General features: G+C 41.1%; 1 protein-coding gene and 1 non-coding gene across 11 annotated transcripts in view; both read right to left on the minus strand.

The window, feature by feature from the left end:
* PUM1 (pumilio RNA binding family member 1) overlaps window positions 1–17,654 on the minus strand; it is a 75,631-nt gene that overhangs the window by 21,471 nt on the left and 36,506 nt on the right. For 9 of the 10 annotated variants that reach the window (XM_089483515.1, XM_089483510.1, XM_089483514.1 and 6 more), the window contains exons 10-14: window positions 16,532–16,683; window positions 8,472–8,610; window positions 7,922–8,065; window positions 6,764–7,054; window positions 1,987–2,223 (exon numbers count right to left, since the gene is read on the minus strand). In XM_089483515.1, the coding sequence (XP_089339641.1) occupies window positions 1,987–2,223; window positions 6,764–7,054; window positions 7,922–8,065; window positions 8,472–8,610; window positions 16,532–16,683 (963 nt within the window). The remainder of the gene's footprint in view (window positions 1–1,986; window positions 2,224–6,763; window positions 7,055–7,921; window positions 8,066–8,471; window positions 8,611–16,531; window positions 16,684–17,654) is intronic. The other variant, XM_089483509.1, reaches the window with a different exon arrangement.
* Window positions 13,222–13,307, minus strand: LOC149301696 (small nucleolar RNA SNORD103/SNORD85). Its single transcript, XR_016272191.1, has one exon. It is a non-coding gene; the product is annotated as a small nucleolar RNA SNORD103/SNORD85 (small nucleolar RNA).

The raw sequence follows: 17,654 nt of genomic DNA on the forward strand, positions 1-17,654 counted from the left end.
GGGAATGACTGAAATAGAATAGAATCATAGAGTTGGAAGAGACCACAAGGGCCATCCAGTCAACCCCCTGCCATGCAGGAACTCACAATCAAAGCCTCCCCAACAGATGGCCATCCTGCCTCTGTTTAAAAATCTCCAAAGAAGGAAATTCCACCACTCTGAGGGAGTATGTTGCACTGTCAAACAGCTTTCACTGTCAGGAGGTTTCTCCTAATGTTTATGTGGAATCTCTTTTCCTGCAGCTTGCATCCATTGCTCCGTGTTCTAGTCTCTGGAGGAGCAGAAAACAAGCTTGCTCCAGCCTCAATATGACATCCCTTCAAATATTTAAACAGGGCTATCAAATCACCTCTTAGCCTCCTCTTCCCCAGGCTAAACGTATCCAGCTCCCCAAGGCTTTCTTCATAGGGCATTGTTTCCATTTTAGTCACCCTCCCCTGGATATGCTCCAGCTTGTCGGCATCCGTTTTGAACTGTGACGTCCAGAACTGGACACAATATTCCAGGTGGGGCCTGACCAAAACAGAATAGAATGGCACTATTATTCCCCTTGATTTAGACACTATACTTCTATTGATGCTGCCTAGAATCGTATTTATCTTTTCCGTATTGCACTGTTCACTCATGTTCAATTTGTGGTCAACTAGGACTTAAAGATCTCTTTCACACATAGTCTTTTGTTGAGCCAGGTGTCCCTCAAGTTACATCTTTGAATTTCATTTTTTTTTTAACGTTTTGCCCTAAGCGCAGTACCTTACATTTCTCTGCATTGAAATTCATTTTGTTAGCTCTGGCCCAGCATTCTAACCTATTTAGGTCATTTTGAATATTCATCTTGTCCTCTGGGGTATTAGCTATTCCTCCTACAGTGGGCCTTTGGTATGCACTGAGGTTTGGTTCCAGGATCCCCTATGGGTAACAAAATCCATGGATGCTCAAGTCCCATTATATACACTGACACAGTAAAATGTTAACTCTTATATAAAATGGCAAAATCCAGGTTTTGCTTATTGGAATTTATATATTTTGGGGAATATTGGCCTGTTACAGACTGCCAAAATAAAGCTGCTTTGGGTCTCTTTGGAGGTATGCTATTTAAATGATGCATGGGTCGTAAGAGTCCAGAGGTCATGCCAAAGCTACACTCCATTCCTAAGCACTGGAGTGCAGCTTTGGTGCAGCTTCTGGATTCTTAGGATGCATGCATCATTTAAACAGCATACCTCCAAAGAGACCCGAAGCAGCTTTATTTTGGCAGTCTGTAACAGGCCATTGTTAAGCTGTGTATGCTTGAATCCGAGGGTAAAAAAAAATCAGTGGATATTGAGGGCCAACTGTAGTATCCAGAGGAGATCCGTCACATTACAACTCTTGATGCCTTCAAGAAGGCTGTTAAGACGGATCTCTTCTGGTGGGCTATCCCAGATAGATAAACGGGCTCTCCCCATTTTCCCATAACTGTGGTTGCTTTATTCATCCCACAAGCCTCATTTTAATGGGGGTTAATTTTAGATTGATTTTAGTAATGTGATTAATTTTATGTTTTGTAATTTTAATTGGGGGGGGGGTTAGGGAAGTATGTTTAATTAATGTCATTGTGACATTTTTATGATTGTTACCCGCCTCGATCCTTCGGGGAAAGACGGGCTATAAATAAATAAATAAATAAATATTATTATTATTGAATTGTGGCAAGCCCTTTTCTGCTTTATGTTACCTCCCCCTTGAAATTTCAGGTTTTAAATTCCTGAAAACAGCCACTTAGGTGATGAGGCACCTACTACAATTTCCTGTTAAGTTATAACTTCTCTCCATTTTGTGCTTCCAGCCTCCATTTTGAATTTCAAAATGGAATTGCTTGCACTTGGGCAAGAATCCAAAACACCACATTTTGAGGCCTCCAACACAATGTCTGATGAATTGTGGCTGCTGCAGACTGACATACAAACATTAGCCTCCATTATTAAAGACAACAGTGCTCCTTACCAAGATTTAAGCTTGAAGAGGATCCGTGAGAAGACAAGGATGGCGGTGGAGTCTGAGAATGGCCAGGTCCCTGACTAGGCAAAGGCATGCCAACAGGCCCCGGAGAAGAGGAAAACCCAAGGCCATTGTAAAAACTGTGTCCAATAGGAGTCAAATTGCTAGATGTCCTCTTATACAGGTCACTACTGCTTGTAAGGGAGTCTCGTCGAGAGCCACTGCCTGTGTTAGAGTTTGCAACTGAAACAAAAATAAAGGGATGTATCATTGAAATAACAGGAAAGGGACAATATGGCTGTTAACAAAAAGAAATTATACATCTTAGGCTAGTACAAATGGAAACAGAGCATAATAACTGTGGATTGCCTGAACTTTCTTAAGAGGAACAGGTTACTTAATGTAACTTTGAAGCCACACATATTAGTGGTTTTGTGCCTTTGAAGCAACTGTCTGAACCTTCTAGAGCTGAAAAGGTTCTCTAAATAGAACCCTTGCCTTCTACCCTGCCCACACAATTCTTGCAATTCCTACTAAAACCTTCAATTCCAGACACTGTGCAGCAAAACACAAGTTAAGATGAGGAGCAGGGATTCACATCCCATGGGGAGAGTGGATCACAGATGATCATCGAAGAACTAGTGATATGGAAGTAACCTGTTCTTCTTCATTGTGGTCTCTGTGATACACATATGGGTAAAATACCAATGCGTACTTACTGCTCAGTGGCAGATATGGTGTCATTTCTTGGCTATCAAGGAGTGTATTTTCCAAACTTGCTTGGTCAGCTGATGAAGCATCCATTCTACAACATGAACATGGATGACTGGGCCCACATAGCCATCCTACATTCTACATTTTCCATGAAGAAAAATCACAGAAGCCATAGTAACATGGGTGGAGGTGAAAGGAGTCAATGACCAATGCCAGGTGAATCATGTGCACAATCTACTTTGAAGGTAGTTGTGGGATACAGGAAGGCAATTCCTTGTTCCCCGATAACAACAATAAAAAAAGAGTTTAGTCAATTTATGAAAGGATTTGGTTCTGTTGAGGTAAATGGAATGGAGCTTTCTTTCCTCATCAGTGGCTTAAAGAATGTGGGGAGCACTATGTCTTAAAAGCATAGAACAGTGATAGCAAAGCAATGGCATGCATGCCAGAGATGGCACGCGAAGCCATTTCTCATGGCACGTGGAGAGCAAGGAGGAGGAAGAAGTGCATGCCTGTTCCTTCGCCTTCCCGGCTGTCCCCAGCCTCCAGCTGCCTCTCCAGAGGCAGCTGAAGGCTGGGGACAGTGCAGGTGGAGGTGGAGTAAGAGGCATGTGCCTCTTCCTCCTCCTTGCCATCCGCATGTCAGGGGAAATGGCTTCATGTGCCATAACTTTGCCATCACAGTTCTATGCTTCCCAACCCTCCCCAGCTTCCAGCTACCTCTCTGGGGGGAAGAGAAGGAACAGGTGCTCACTGTTTCCTCCTCTATTCCCCCTTACCCCCCACCTTTGGGTCTCCAGCTATCTCTGGAGAGGCAGCTGAAGGCCCAGGAGGGCAGGGGGAAGCCCTGCCCCCAGCACCGGGTAACATCCGGTGCCAGAAGACCTTTTAGTTTGGGCACTCAGCACCTGAAAGATTCACCAACACTGGCATAGAATCATCGAGTTGGAAGGGGCCTCCAGGGCCACGGCATCCAACCACCTGCTCAATGCAGGATCTTCAGTCAGAGCATTCTCAGCAGGTAACTGTCCAGCCTTCTTTGAAGCCATCCAGAGGGGACCCCACCTCTCTGAGCAATTGATTCTACTGCTGAGCTGCTTATGCTCAAGATGTTCCTTCTAATGTTCAATTGAAATTTCCCCTCCTGCAACTTCAAACCATTAAACCTGGTCCTGCCCTCTGGGACAGCAAAGAACAGGTCTGACCCCTCCTATCTGTGAAAGCCCTTGAAGTATTTAAAGAGTGCAATCATATCTCTCTCTCTCTCTCTCTCTCTCTCTCTCTCTCTCACACACACACACACACACACACACCAATTTTCTCTTCACTAAGCTGAACAGGCCCATTTCCTTCAACCTTTTTTTTCCCCTCCATACCTTATCTGAACTCTTTCAAGAGGTAGAAATAGGATACTACCAACAGGATAGAGGACAACCCAATATTTATGGAAGGAAATGTATAGCAGGTATTATCTGAAGGCACATGGCTTTCCTATACATTGGTTGAGGTTATGGCAATCAGAAAGACCATGAAGGATGCATCAATCATTAGAGCTATGGTGGAATGGGGTTGAAATGGGATGCTTATTGCCAGCTGCATGTAGAGGATGTACAAAAGCAAAGAGCTCCAGTTGAGAAAAGTGAAGTGTCTTGTTGGGATGCTCATGAGCTGAACTGACGGACCAAATGAACCAGCTGAGGAGATGCATCTCGAGGTGAAAAAGAGGACTGTGAAAGTGGTAGACGCTGCGACTCCCAGCACCGGCTGGATCTATCTATTGTAGGTTGATGTGGTATGTTGAAACTAATAAGAAGTAAGGGACTGAATGAGTATCCATGTGGCAGGAAGGCACAGCCCTCCTTGGAACTGAGGGAATCACCAAAAATGCAATTCAGAATGGATACAATTCAAGCTTGACTTCTCTGAGTAGATTATGAATCTGAGGGAGGAGAAGGAATAATGTACCCCCTATGCCATACAGAATTATGCTCTGGATGGGGCTAACAGAAGCTAATAATCTATATATAGGTACACCACAGCACTGAGGGTTCTCAAGTGGGCCATGACCACTGCCATAACCTTGATGCCAATAGGAGCTCAAAGGGAAGCACACAAAACTGGAATGGCATCAAGATGCAGCTGAAAAAGAAGAAATGTAGGTAGAAATGTTGGAGTGAGATGTGGAAATATGCATCATGAATGTTCACTGTTGTGAACCAACATTGTGTTGCTTTGTTGGGTAAGGTGGTGGAAAAGGACAGAAAGGTCCTTTGATGCTGGAGTAGTAATAATATTGTTGATAGGGTAATCATCCAGAGCTAGTGGGGTGTGATGAATGCATAAAGGATCCTGAAGTTGAGACAGGATGAAGGCCTCCATCCTGTTTGGGCACAGCAAAATTGCGAGAATAGAAACAGAAATGGGACTCGCCGGGAGGAACTGGCTCTATTGTTCCCTGTAACAGTACAGACTGAATCTCCTGAAAGAGATCTTTTGTTGGGTGAGCGAACTGTAGCCCACTTGGTGGAGGTAGTTGTCTAAACTCAATGGTATAGCTGTCCTGAACAGTTGCCAACATCCAATGATCTAATGTTACTGTCCCCAAAGGAGGGGGGTAAGATTTAGGAACAGACAGGATGAGACCATTAATGTCAGTGACAGGATGAATCTAATAGTGACTTGGATGAAGACTGGAACTTGCCATGGTAAGACATTAATGTAGTTCGCCTGTATACGTGTGTACACACGCACTTGAACAAGAAGTTGCACGAGTCTTCATGCACCTGATATAAATTCTCCAGTCTTCTGGAGGGATTGAAGATGACCTTTTCCACCAACCTCCTCTACTCTCTCTGCCATGGTACAGCTTCTGACTTTTTTGAATACCTAGTGGGGAAAATGGTGGTTGTGGCAGCTCATTGACACTTCCTTTTAAAGGAGGGCTGAGAGGAATTGGGCTTTGAAGGATATGAATAAGAAATATGTGTATGTTTGTCAGCTTTTCTGGGTTAAAATCAGTCAACGTTATCATACTAAAGTTAAAACCTATAATCACTCCTAATACAATTGCCATTTTGTTTTGCCTTTTCATCCTTTTTGACGTGTGTGTTTTCCTAGTCCACCTGTGTCTGGTTGCCTTCCCCATTTATCACACAGCCACAGCTTATGATAGTTCCCTCCAGCCTTTAGGGAGAGCACTAAAAGTTATGCCTGCCAGAATTTTGTAAGTTCTTTGGCATAGTGTTTCTTTACTTACTTATTATTTATTTATGGTATTTATACCCCGCCCTTCAGCCCTAATGGCTATCAGAGCAGCTTCATCCTTTACGTCCTTTCTTACATGCCCCTAAGTTTTACACTTACATGAGGTCAACTTAAAGTTGAGTATATATGGTAACAACAAATTTAGCAGAGCTGGGGGGTAATGATAGTGATTAGAATGCCTGATACACTCCAAGGGTAGCTATGGTGCAAATTTGTGTTCAGCAAAGTAACATCTTGGAAAACCCTGTACAGTGGAACCCCCCCGTAAGGCGAATTCCGCCTGTGCTCAAGCCCCATTAGAATGAATGGGGCTCATGCATGTGGTGGTGTGCACACGCGGTGGCAGCAGGTGCCACAGAGTGTATTACAGCACAGATTCTATGTAAACTGGAAGTCGCTTATAGAGCGGGTGCGCTGTATTGTATATTATCAAAATATAACAAATGGTAGCAACCACATCACCACCAAAAGCTCTTTGCAGCTAAGGCATAAATAGAAACGCCTTTACTGTATAGCAGGACTAGGGAACCTGTGATTCCTCAGATGTTTTGGACTTCAACTTTCATTGGTCATGGTTGGTGGAACTGATACATGTTTATGCCCAAACTATATGGAGTGGCAAAGGTTTATTAGCATTATACTGCTTAGCTGACAATTCCTGTAAGGAGTTTTTTTAGAGGTATTAATTTTCTTCAGGAGTGACCCGCTAGTTTTATTTATGTGTATTTTTCCTTTCCCATTGCACCCAATTCAGTCCAACACAACATATGTGCTCTTCAACTGTCAGGACAACTGTCAGTCTTACCTGCTGTTCCAAAGCCTCCCAGTGCAGACCCCAGGGTAGCACCAAGGGAACTGCTGCTCCCAAAGCCAAGGGAAGTATTGGCAGGCTGGGCAGAGCCCTGAGAAAAGAGTGAGCTGCTCTGGGAATTGCTAGTTAGAGAGTTGTTGCCATAGAAGGAGCTGGAAGCCAAGTTGCTGGTGGGTTGCTGCTGTGGCTGTGGCTGCTGAGTTCCAAGGGGGCGAAAGGGACCATTGGTTGTTCCTGCTAGACCACCAGCAGCTCCATTTGCTGAAGCAGCAGCAGCTGCCACTGCTACCAAGAATAAAACAAAGAAAGAGAGAAAAGGTTAAAAAAAAAATGAAAATAGCATTTCAAAAACGCTAGCAAAATCCAGTCTGTAAATCTCTATATATAGGGCACTCATCCACCTCCTAAGCAAAGTAGTGTTTGATCATACACAACACTGTGCAGTCCAAAGGTATTTACACTAGCTCCTGGGGAACACATACAGTTAAATTTAAGCATATATATACATTTCTCTCCTCTTTGTCTCGGCTCACACAGTGCCCTCATTTATCTTGTCTAGAAATGCTATCCACTGTTTATTCAACGTTAGCTTGTCTCCCCAAGTAGAAAGTTACTTAAATCACTATCTTCTATTTCAGCTCTGTTCCTGGCTGGCTAAGGAGGGAAGAGGGTTGTTTTTTTTTTACACCAAACTCTACTTTGTGGTGAGTGGACATCAGGCTTTACCAGAACTACTTTACTCAAAAAAATATTAAGCAAACAACAATAGAACTCAAGACTCTCTGGCCAGAGCCAAGGAAAAGTTGTACTGCTAAAATTAAAGAACAGAGCTCACAGTTGCTTTCACACAGAAGTCCACTCCCGGCTACCTCAAGTTTGGCTAATTTCAGCATGCTATTGTTGCTACTGTTAAACAGTTGAGAATCAAAAAATCTTGCTTCTGATTGTCTTGCTTAGTCCTTTCCTGAACACAATCAATATACTGCCATCTTCAACATGATCAACTCCATCCATTCAATAGAATTCAAATGTTATAATTCTGTCAGCTTTCTGATACACCAACTGAAACTGTGTGTATCATGACAGTATGAGGCTGCAAGAATAATAATTCACCAAATTACAGTTAGCCCCCAACTATTTGAACAAACATGCCTGCTTGTGCTGCTGAGGAACTGATGATGACAGGAGCAGGGGCTACCAGCCGTACTGGGGCTCCTAGGCCATTCCTGGCCCCTGTATTCACCACGAGAGCACCTGTTTGGTCATAGTAAGCTGCAGGAGCCAGCACTGGATAGCCTAGGAGAACAGGTTTCATTAGTTACACCAGATCACTTACATAACATTTTAACTGTATGTGTGTGAAGAACTATCATGTGAAAGATGGGGTAAGCTTGTTTTCTGCTGCTCTAAAGGATAGGATCCAAATGAACGTATTTAAATTGGAAATAGGACATTCTGACTAGACTTCCTGATAATAAGTATTCAATACACTGCCTTGAAAAGTGTAGAGGTAAATCTATAAGGTAAAGATAGGACAACTACCTCCCAGGGATACTTTAATTGTGGATTCACGGACTGGTAGGGAGTTTGGCTAGATGGCTTTTCAATTCCATCCGATTTTATGTTTCCATGAACGCAATATTCTCCTGGAGCCTATCTTTCCATTCTCAATGTGCTACTACAAGAAAACAGAAGTGCCTACCTGGCATTCCCGCTGCCAGGCCTTGTCCAAATGCAAGAGCTGAATTTACTGCTGCTGCAGCCACCAATGGATCAGTTTGCTGGCCCTGCTGGCTTTGATTTGGTGTCAAAGGGCGCTGACTGGCTCCCCCACGGAGAACCTTGGACACAGAAAAGAAAAAGAACAGGTATATTTTCTCTATAGTAAGTTTGACACAGGGTTCAATAATGTGGTTCCCAGTGACAACTATAAAATTAATTCTGATAACTATCCCCCCCCCCAAATAAACACTCTAGTCTATAGTGCCTTGCAGAAGTTTTAACCTCCCCCATCTTTGATCTTACTGCTTCTCATTATGTTATAATCTGAAACTGAAATAGGGCAAACTGGCCCTGTTACCACTTGATGGGCACAAAACACTCAACAAGGTAAAGGTGCAAAATGTTATTTATTGTGCACAAAAGTAAAGACAAATACACTGGCAGTTACTAGTTGTGCAAGCATTTGCACACATCTCCTGAGTTAATAGAAGCACTTTTGGCAGTAATTACAGCTGCACTTTGCTCTTGGCTAAGTTGCTACTGGCTTTGCATATTTCGTGTTTGAAAATCCTACTAATGAAGCATTCTCTATACCTCATTCTCCTACCACAGCAATGCGGCTTTAAACAGTAAGGGTTCTCTGAATGCCTTTACCTTCTACATACTGTCTCTAGAACTTTCCCCATTTGCTCAATCACATAATTGTAATACAAGGTGTTCACTGTATCCAAGCACCCACCGTCCAGGTGTGTCTGCCACCACATAAAAGTTCCTTCTCTCTCTCTCTCTCTCTCTCTCTCTCTCTCTCTCTCTCCCTCTCCCTCCCTCCCTTCCTACAAGATGTTGAGTACCAGCTCTGAGCTGCCTCTTTAATTGCAACCTCTGGCTACTCAGGGCCTAGGCAATACATGTACTTCTCATGTATATACTGTATATACTCATTTATAAGTCTAGTCAAAAAATGATCCCAAAAGCTGGGTTGACTTATCCATAGGTCAATATAAGTACTGTATTTTAACTGTTCCCATTCTCTGAGTAGAGGTGCAAAAGGTAAGAGCTTAGTTAATCCTGGGAGCACCCAAAAGAATCACCAACCTTCTTCTACTCTTTCCACCATGTTGCTGCTTCTGACCTATTTGAAAGTTTGAGTGGAAAAATGGCAATGGTGACACCTCTTTGATGCTTTCCTTAAAGAGTGCCAAGAGCAATTGGGCTTAGAAGAATCTAAATAAGAAATTTCTGTGTGAAAACAGTGAACTTCGATCCTTTGTTACATGCACCTAAGTTTTATCCTTGACTTATCTACGAGTCATATCAAAATACATAATTCTGCCCCCAAAACTTGCCCTCAATTTATACATGAGGTTGACTTACAGTTGAGTATAGTGTTTTTCATGTACTTCTCAATGTAACCAGTAATGTTTTTAGTTAAGTAATTTGCATACTGTCTGTCTGCTTTATTTTGCCAAACCTAATCTCAGAGAGGCACAAGAGACTTGACACTTTCATGTGTGAACCCTGCTAAAGGAGACAGAATTAAGGTTAGTCTACATTTAAGAATTTTGTGCAAATTGCTGCAGGTTTTTGCACATTTGCATCAACGCTTGTCTTCAGTTTCCTCCCCAAATTCTCATCTATTCACCCACTATATGAAGCAGATGGATGGTCACATCTTCAATGATGTGCATACTTGCAGGTACTCCAGTAAAAACAGTAACTCTTTTTTCTGTGGAGTTTGAAGAGTTTTTCGCCCCTCCCTGACAAAAGCCCAAATTGCTCCAAATCATGTGTGATCATATTCTATTCAAACAGAATGAGGAGTATTTTAATTGTGTAGGCAAGACCATAATTGAACCAGCCTCCATCTTTCTCAGAAAAGGGACTTACCAAGGGAATTTATCCCTAATCCAACATTTGGATGTTGTGAATTTTGCCCATACCTCTTAGCAAAAACACACCAGCTTGATGGTTTGGGAACTGATGATTTAACAGCAACTTTCAGGTCTTGCCACAGATTCTCAATTGGATTGGGGTTTGGGCTCAACTGGAACATTGCAGGACATTCCGGCTCTTGTTTTCAAACTAATGGGCTTGGGCTCATTGTCTTCCTGGAACATGAACTTCTGCCCAAGTACCAGGTCCCCTGCAGACTGAAACAGGTTGTTCAATACAACTGCCCTGTACCTGACTACCTCTATCTTGTCTTCAACTCTGGATTGTTTCCCGATCTCTGTAAATAAAAAGCACCACTACAACATGTTGCTGCCACTATCATTAAGGAAAGTGTTCTTCTTACAGCAATATGACTTTTTCAATATGCATAACATTTTACATCAACACCAAAAAAGTTAAATGTTGTTTTAATCAGGCCTAAGAACCCTTCCCCAAAGGATTGTTGTGTCTCCCACACATCATTCTGCAAACTACAAATGGGCTTTGATATGGGTTTGTTTCAGCAATGGCTTTCTAATCACCACTCTTCTATAAAGTCCTATCGGTGGTATCTCCCATGAGTTGCAGATCTCTCCATGGCGCCATCAGAGACACCATTGTCTCTTGACTGCTTCTCCAATCACCATATTATAACATTGCTGAAGGCAGGTGGAGGACTTTCTTTTAGCAGAGCTTCAGTTAAGCCATATTCCTTCTGTGATGTCAAAGGCTTTTATGGCTGACATCCATAGTTTTGGGGGGAGGCTATGAGGCCATTTTCTAGAAGCGTTTATTCCTGACGTTTCGCCAGCACCAACTCTGAAGATGTCAGTCACAGCTGCTGGAGAATAAACTCTTCTAGAACATGGCCTCATAGCCCGAAGAACACACAAAAACATTCTTTCTGTTCCGCAGAAATGGATTTAATCGTGCTCTAAGGCTTTCTCAGTTTGAAATTTTTTGTCAAGTGAGCAACTTTATTACATTCACAGATCAGTCATAAAAATACAAAAACAGAACAAAGAAAATCAAGATGGTGGGAGACAACCTGCCAGGTGCAAGAATTCATATATAAATACAGTTTAACAACCAGTTTCTAAATCAATACCAAAGAGCACTGATTAGGTTTAGAGTAAACCATGTTATTTAACCAGCTTTCTCATGCTAACATATATAACTTCATAACCTTCAACATAGATTCTTTAGGAATTTGAAATAAGAAGAGAGGTATACAAGCTATCATATCTGTCTGAGAACATTTCCAAAATTGGATCTATAAGTTGGGAATGAATATCCTTATTGGCAATACAGAATACGATCAACCATTTCAACCATGCCTGCCTGACAGGGGGAGATATGAGGCTCATAAAGAATTCCTCAATACTGCCTGTTGTGGGATAGAGTTGGATTCATGCTCTGTCTTTCTTCAGGGCTTTGTCCCAGATTTCACTGTTTGTTTCCTTGGCCCTATGAAGTCCCAAGCACAAGAGCTAAAAGGAAAACCTATACCGTTCTAATCTCAATTTAACAGTCTTCAACCACACAGATTAAGAAATCAGAGGCGGCTAAACCAGAAGGATTTAAAGAAAATCAAGTGGTGCTTCTCCACAACTTTATGCCAAACTTTTTTTGATAGCGTCTTGGTCCTCACAATGCTATTTTTTTTAGATATTTGCTTCAACAAACTCTGAGGCTTTCCAGAAACAGTGTCTTTAATATGACACTGGAAGTGAGTACACTTATATAACTTCTGGTGGCAGTGGGTTGCACTATTATTTTTGAGATTATATTTAGGCAATCACAGCAATGTAGGTGAATACACATGCAATCAACAAGTACCAGTTGTTTGGGGTTTTTTTTTTTTTTGTATACTTAACCTCTGTGCCACAATAAAAATACTTTGTACCTTTACAGTGTTAGGTATCTTGCCATCTTTGTAACACTGAGGATCTGAGCTTGATTTTACTGCAAATCAAGAGGCTACTGTCATAATTAGATTCATTTAAATTCCAGGTTGGAATGCTGAAAAGTCATAGGAGAGAATGAATACTTCTGCAAGGCACTACATCTCGCCGTAAGAGCCAAAAAAGGAGAGCCATAAATCATTTTGTACTGGTATGTTGTGACAGTGTCATGGATTAGGGGCTGCAACACAACATATCAGCACTCAACATTTCCCATCCCCATAAAGGATATCTTTGTGGGATACTCACCTTGCTTTTGGACATTAGAAGCTACCAAGTCCAGCTGAAAATAAGAACTCTTGGGTAATCAACTATGAATAGTGTAAAAAACAACAACAAAAAACCCCACTATTCTATTACCCTCAGAATATAGTCCTATTTAAAAATATATATATCTGAGGCCTTCTTCAAGAGCTAAAGACATTATTCCCAATGTATTTTCAAATAGACATCTTCTATCTGAATTCAGTTGTAAACAGAATTATAGAACTGATCTTGCAATTGCTATGAAACCAATTGCCCTTTGCTATCAAAATACATTTCTTAAATTTTGCTATTCAGTGGCCTGTATTCTTTCCGCTCCAATACCAGACAGCTACATAACCGTGGTACCCATGTAATAATCCCTTGCAGTTGCTCACCCATCCTAAAACATCAGGCTGATTCCAAAATGGCTTCAGAACAGCTAAACAGGCCTACTTTAACAAGGCCTCAAAGCTAAGCACAACTGCATGGCAGAGATGCCGGTGGGGCCCTCTACTATCTTTGATATGTCAATCGGCAAAGGAATATATTGCTACTGACTAACATTGTGACAACATTTCGTTTAAGAGGTCCAGCTCAGCACATCTGAGTACATAAAAGGATTATCATTATTGAACAGTGTTCTCAGTGAGGGCAAGAGTGTCATCACTGCCAGACCTTTGGGATAACTAAAGTTAATACATAAAATAAATTAAAAAATGTTTCACTCATCTGACACTTGTTGAAATAATCTTGTTGAAACATAGCATTTTACTGCAATTGTTGGACTGGATGGCTTCCAACTCTATGATTGTATGAAAAGTTCTTTTATCAAACCAAACTGAGATAGTAGGCCAGAGGTGAGCAAAGCATGGTCTTCAGATCTGCAAATTCCACCAGCTGTAATCAGCATGTCCAGTAATGATGGATGATGGGAGCTACAATCACACACTATCTGAAGGCCATTCTTTGTAACAGTCTGCTTTCTTGATTGCAATAAATAATGTTGTGAGGTCTAGTTCAACATTCAAAATCTTGACACCATATTGATACCACAGTATTCTCTTATAACAAAATGCCAAACTAGTAAAAGTCAATTCTAAATTTGTGCACTGATGTTCAAAAGCTTTCATTTAGATTTAATCTTTATCCACCTGTAATAATATTAAGCTTTTTTGTACTGTTTGTATTCTTAATACAGATATGACAGAAGTGGGTTCAAACTGGATTATTTCTGCAGTGTGGATGCATCTTTTGTCTCACAAAGAGTCTCAGTATACACAGGGATCTTGTAGCACCTTTGAGACAAACTGATAGAAATATGTTGGCAGTACAGTACAGTTGGCTCTCCTTATCCACGGATTTCTCATCCATGGATTCAAGAATCCACGGCTTGAAAATATTTTTTAAAGTATAAATACCAAATAGCAAACCTTTTAGCTATTTCCATAAGAGACACCATTTTGCTGTGTCATTGTATTTAATGGGACTTGAGCATCCACTGATTTTTTTCCCATGGGGGTCCTGGAACCAAACCTCAGTGGATATCAAGGGCCCACTGTATAGGCCTTCATAGACTAAGTGTACTTCATCAGGTACATGAAATGAATTGCCTAGTGAGAAATTTATACCTATGATATAGACTTAGTCTATATCTATGATCACTTATTCTGCCAACTTTTTTCTCTCAGTCTCAAAGATGCAACAAGATCCCTTTGCATACTGATACAGGGTAACACAGCTATGTCTTTGAATTCTATTGCCAAAGAGTCTCAGAAGATGCACAAAGATTCCATCCCTATCCTAAGAGCATATGAACCATCAACTGTATATACCTGACTATAAATCAAAAAATGTATGCCCACAATTGATCCTAAAATCCTGGGTTGACTTATATATGGGTCAATAATGCACTTAGAAAGGTCCTGAAACAAGCACCATCATGATGCCCCACTCTTCATGTCTGGAGATAGGAGTGTATGAAAGAGTTTCCCAATCTGCTTTTTAAAGCCTTCTCTTCCCATCAAAGACCCCACTTAAATCCACTTCTTTCCCTTCTCAGTCCGATTTTAAAGTCTTCTCTTTCCATCAAAGAAACACCCCATTTAACTCCATTTCTTTCCCTTCCCAATCTCATCTGAAAGCCTTCTCTTCCCACCCCACCCCTTTTAGCTCCACTTCCTTTCCCTTCCCAATTCGATTCGAAAGCCTTCTCTTCCCATCTAAGAAATACCCCATTTAACGCCACTTCCTTTCCTCCCCAATCCAATGTTAAAACCTCTCCTCCAGCCCCAGGGAAGTGGTGTTTGGTGGTCCAGAGAAGGAGAAGGAGGGCCAGAAGTAGTGTTTTCCCCTTTCCATCCTTTGTTATAGTCCCCTAAGTTTTACCCTTGACTTATCCATAGGTCATATCAAAATCCATGATTTTTATCCTGAAACCTTCCCTCAACTTATACATGAGGTCGACTTGTACACGAGTATATACGGTACGTCTTTTTCATATAAACAGACTTCTAATTTTTTGTTTTGTTTTTATTAGATGTTTCAGAAGTTTTTATTCACTAGCTTGTTTAAGAGGTGTGAGCTAGGGAAATGAAACCATCTTCCCATTTCTAAGTTTGATCCACTGCTTTAAGCAGTTTGCACTGAGCCTAAATCCAAGACCAGATGTGAGAGAAAGTTTGGGAAGATGTTTGCTTGAGAGGGGTGCACCAGTCTCCTGCAATACATGCGCTCTCTCTCTCTCTCTCTCTCTCTCTCTCTCTCTCTCTCTATATATATATATATATATATATATATATATATATTGTACTGCAGGAGACTGGTGCACCCCTCTCAAGCAAACTTCGCAAAATTAACGTGCAAAGCAAATAGCAGGCTTTGCACATTAATGAATGAGCTCCTTAAATAAAATGACACATCTGTCATATCAAATCTTAGTTATCTCAGAAATCACTAATCTCTTTTTCAGTTTGGTCATTGAGTGTTTGGAACCTGGGTATCAGAAAACTTATGGCTAGTATTTTTCCTTCAGAAATTGTGCAAGGCTTTCACACATGCCAGTGTTTAGTCTGGTTCTCAATTCAATTTTCCTCCTGCCTTTTAAAAAACATTTGATCACAGAATACTGCACAACTCCCCTGTTAGTGCCTACTTAATGAAGGAAATCTATTTCCTGATGATCTTTACACATTCAAATTTATAAAAACGTTGTGCTGTTGCCCAAATATTACTGAGATCCCTTGGTAAAGAAAGGGAAATTTTTGCCTTTGTTAAATAAAATTATTAAACAGTGAAAACTAAAATCCTCTCAGCATTAACCAGAGAAAATACATCCAAATTGCTCCACAGGTGGTATTCTGCATAAAACTACATAAACTACAGCAGCATTCTTCTTGGTGTTAGTGGGTATGTGGACAAGAAGGAACTTAGGATATCGAATCAGAATCAGAGTTGGAAGAGACCACAAGGGCTGACCAGTCCAACTCCCTGCCATGCAGGAACACACAATTAAAGCACTTCAAATAACCTCTTTTTAAAAACCTCCAGAGAAGGAGAATCCACCACACTCTGAGGGAGTGTGTTCTAATCTCTTAAGGAAGTCTACACAGTGCTCCTATCCATCCATCTCAAAACAAACATAGTATCATTTTTACAACATAAGGATTTAACAGTATCTTTTAAAAAGTTATTCCAGTTTTCCGTCTCCAGTGGATAGACTACTGGGTGTTACATTGTAACAACATTTTAATTATTTGGCAATCACTCTATTTTCTCAGCAATGTTTCCTGTGACAATTCTGGCTCACAATAACTACAGTACTCTTAAGTGCTGTACCTTTAAACTACTCTTTGCATCTCAGTCAGTTTGTATTTGTGTAAAGCACAGAGCCACTGCTCACCTGCTGCTGTCCTTGCTGGGTCTGCTGAGTGGTCTGCTGATTTGAGGAATTGGTGGCAGCAGCAGCAGCAGCAGCTTGCTGCTGGAAGAGACTGGCAGGATAAACTCCCCAGGGAGCCACTCCATAGTACTGGTGAGGGACAACTGCAGGCCCTAAAATATCAAGAGATAACTGATATCAGTTGGCTGTAAAAACATTGGTTAAGACATCTGATTAATCCCTCATGAACAGAAGAATGCCACTCTCCATCAGCACTTGCTCAAATAATTGGAGACTTTTATACAAAAAAATCCACAAAACAATGATATTTTACTGGATCAACTAAAATGCACAAATACATTCTGCAAACTTTTAAAGGTTCACTGGCTTCTTCATCAGGGAAAGATGTTAAAAAGCATACAGAAGAAAGGTGACAATGTTAGTCACAGACCTATGTTTTGTCTGATTTTACTTCTGTTGTAAGTTTGCTGTAGAGAGGTATCAATGAGGCCACTCCCTTTCTTGGCCATGTGGGGACCAGGGACAAAGGGCAATAAAGAACAGGCAATAAAATTCAAATCAAGTAGCAGCAGCAAAGTCATTTCCATTGAGATACAGGCATTGCAAGGCTAATTGCCTCTTTCTTAGGCAGAAAACACTGAATTTCTCATGGAATTTTTCAATTCAATTCTCAAATCTCAAGGCAGCTATTAGGATTTAATTTGAAATGTTATTGCTTGTGTTTTATTGAAAATTACAAAGAGCTTCTTATAGTCTGTTCACATGAAAATAGTTTTAATTGACAAAATGTACTATCTGACTGAGCAATAAAAAAATATTCTATTGCTGGTGGGGCAGAATCATAGAATCATAGAGTTGGAAAAGACCGCAAGGGCCATCCAGTCAACCCCCTGCCATGCAGGAAATCCAAATCCAGAACAGGAGTTATATTCTTCTGCACATTGAAGGCATTGTATTGGGAGAAACTTGTTTTACACCATATATTCAACCTGTGTGTTAGAAATCACCTCCAATCTTAAAGCAAGAATCGTCCCACACTTTAAATTATGGTTGGTATATTTTCTTCAGCAATTGTGCAAGGCTTTCATACATGCCAATGTTTAGTCTGGTTCAGCGCTCAAAT

The sequence above is a fragment of the Sceloporus occidentalis genome, unplaced genomic scaffold (assembly GCF_023333645.1).
Source record: "Sceloporus occidentalis isolate IW3139 unplaced genomic scaffold, rSceOcc1.0.p SCAF_20, whole genome shotgun sequence".
Classification (NCBI taxonomy): Eukaryota; Metazoa; Chordata; class Lepidosauria; order Squamata; family Phrynosomatidae; genus Sceloporus; species Sceloporus occidentalis.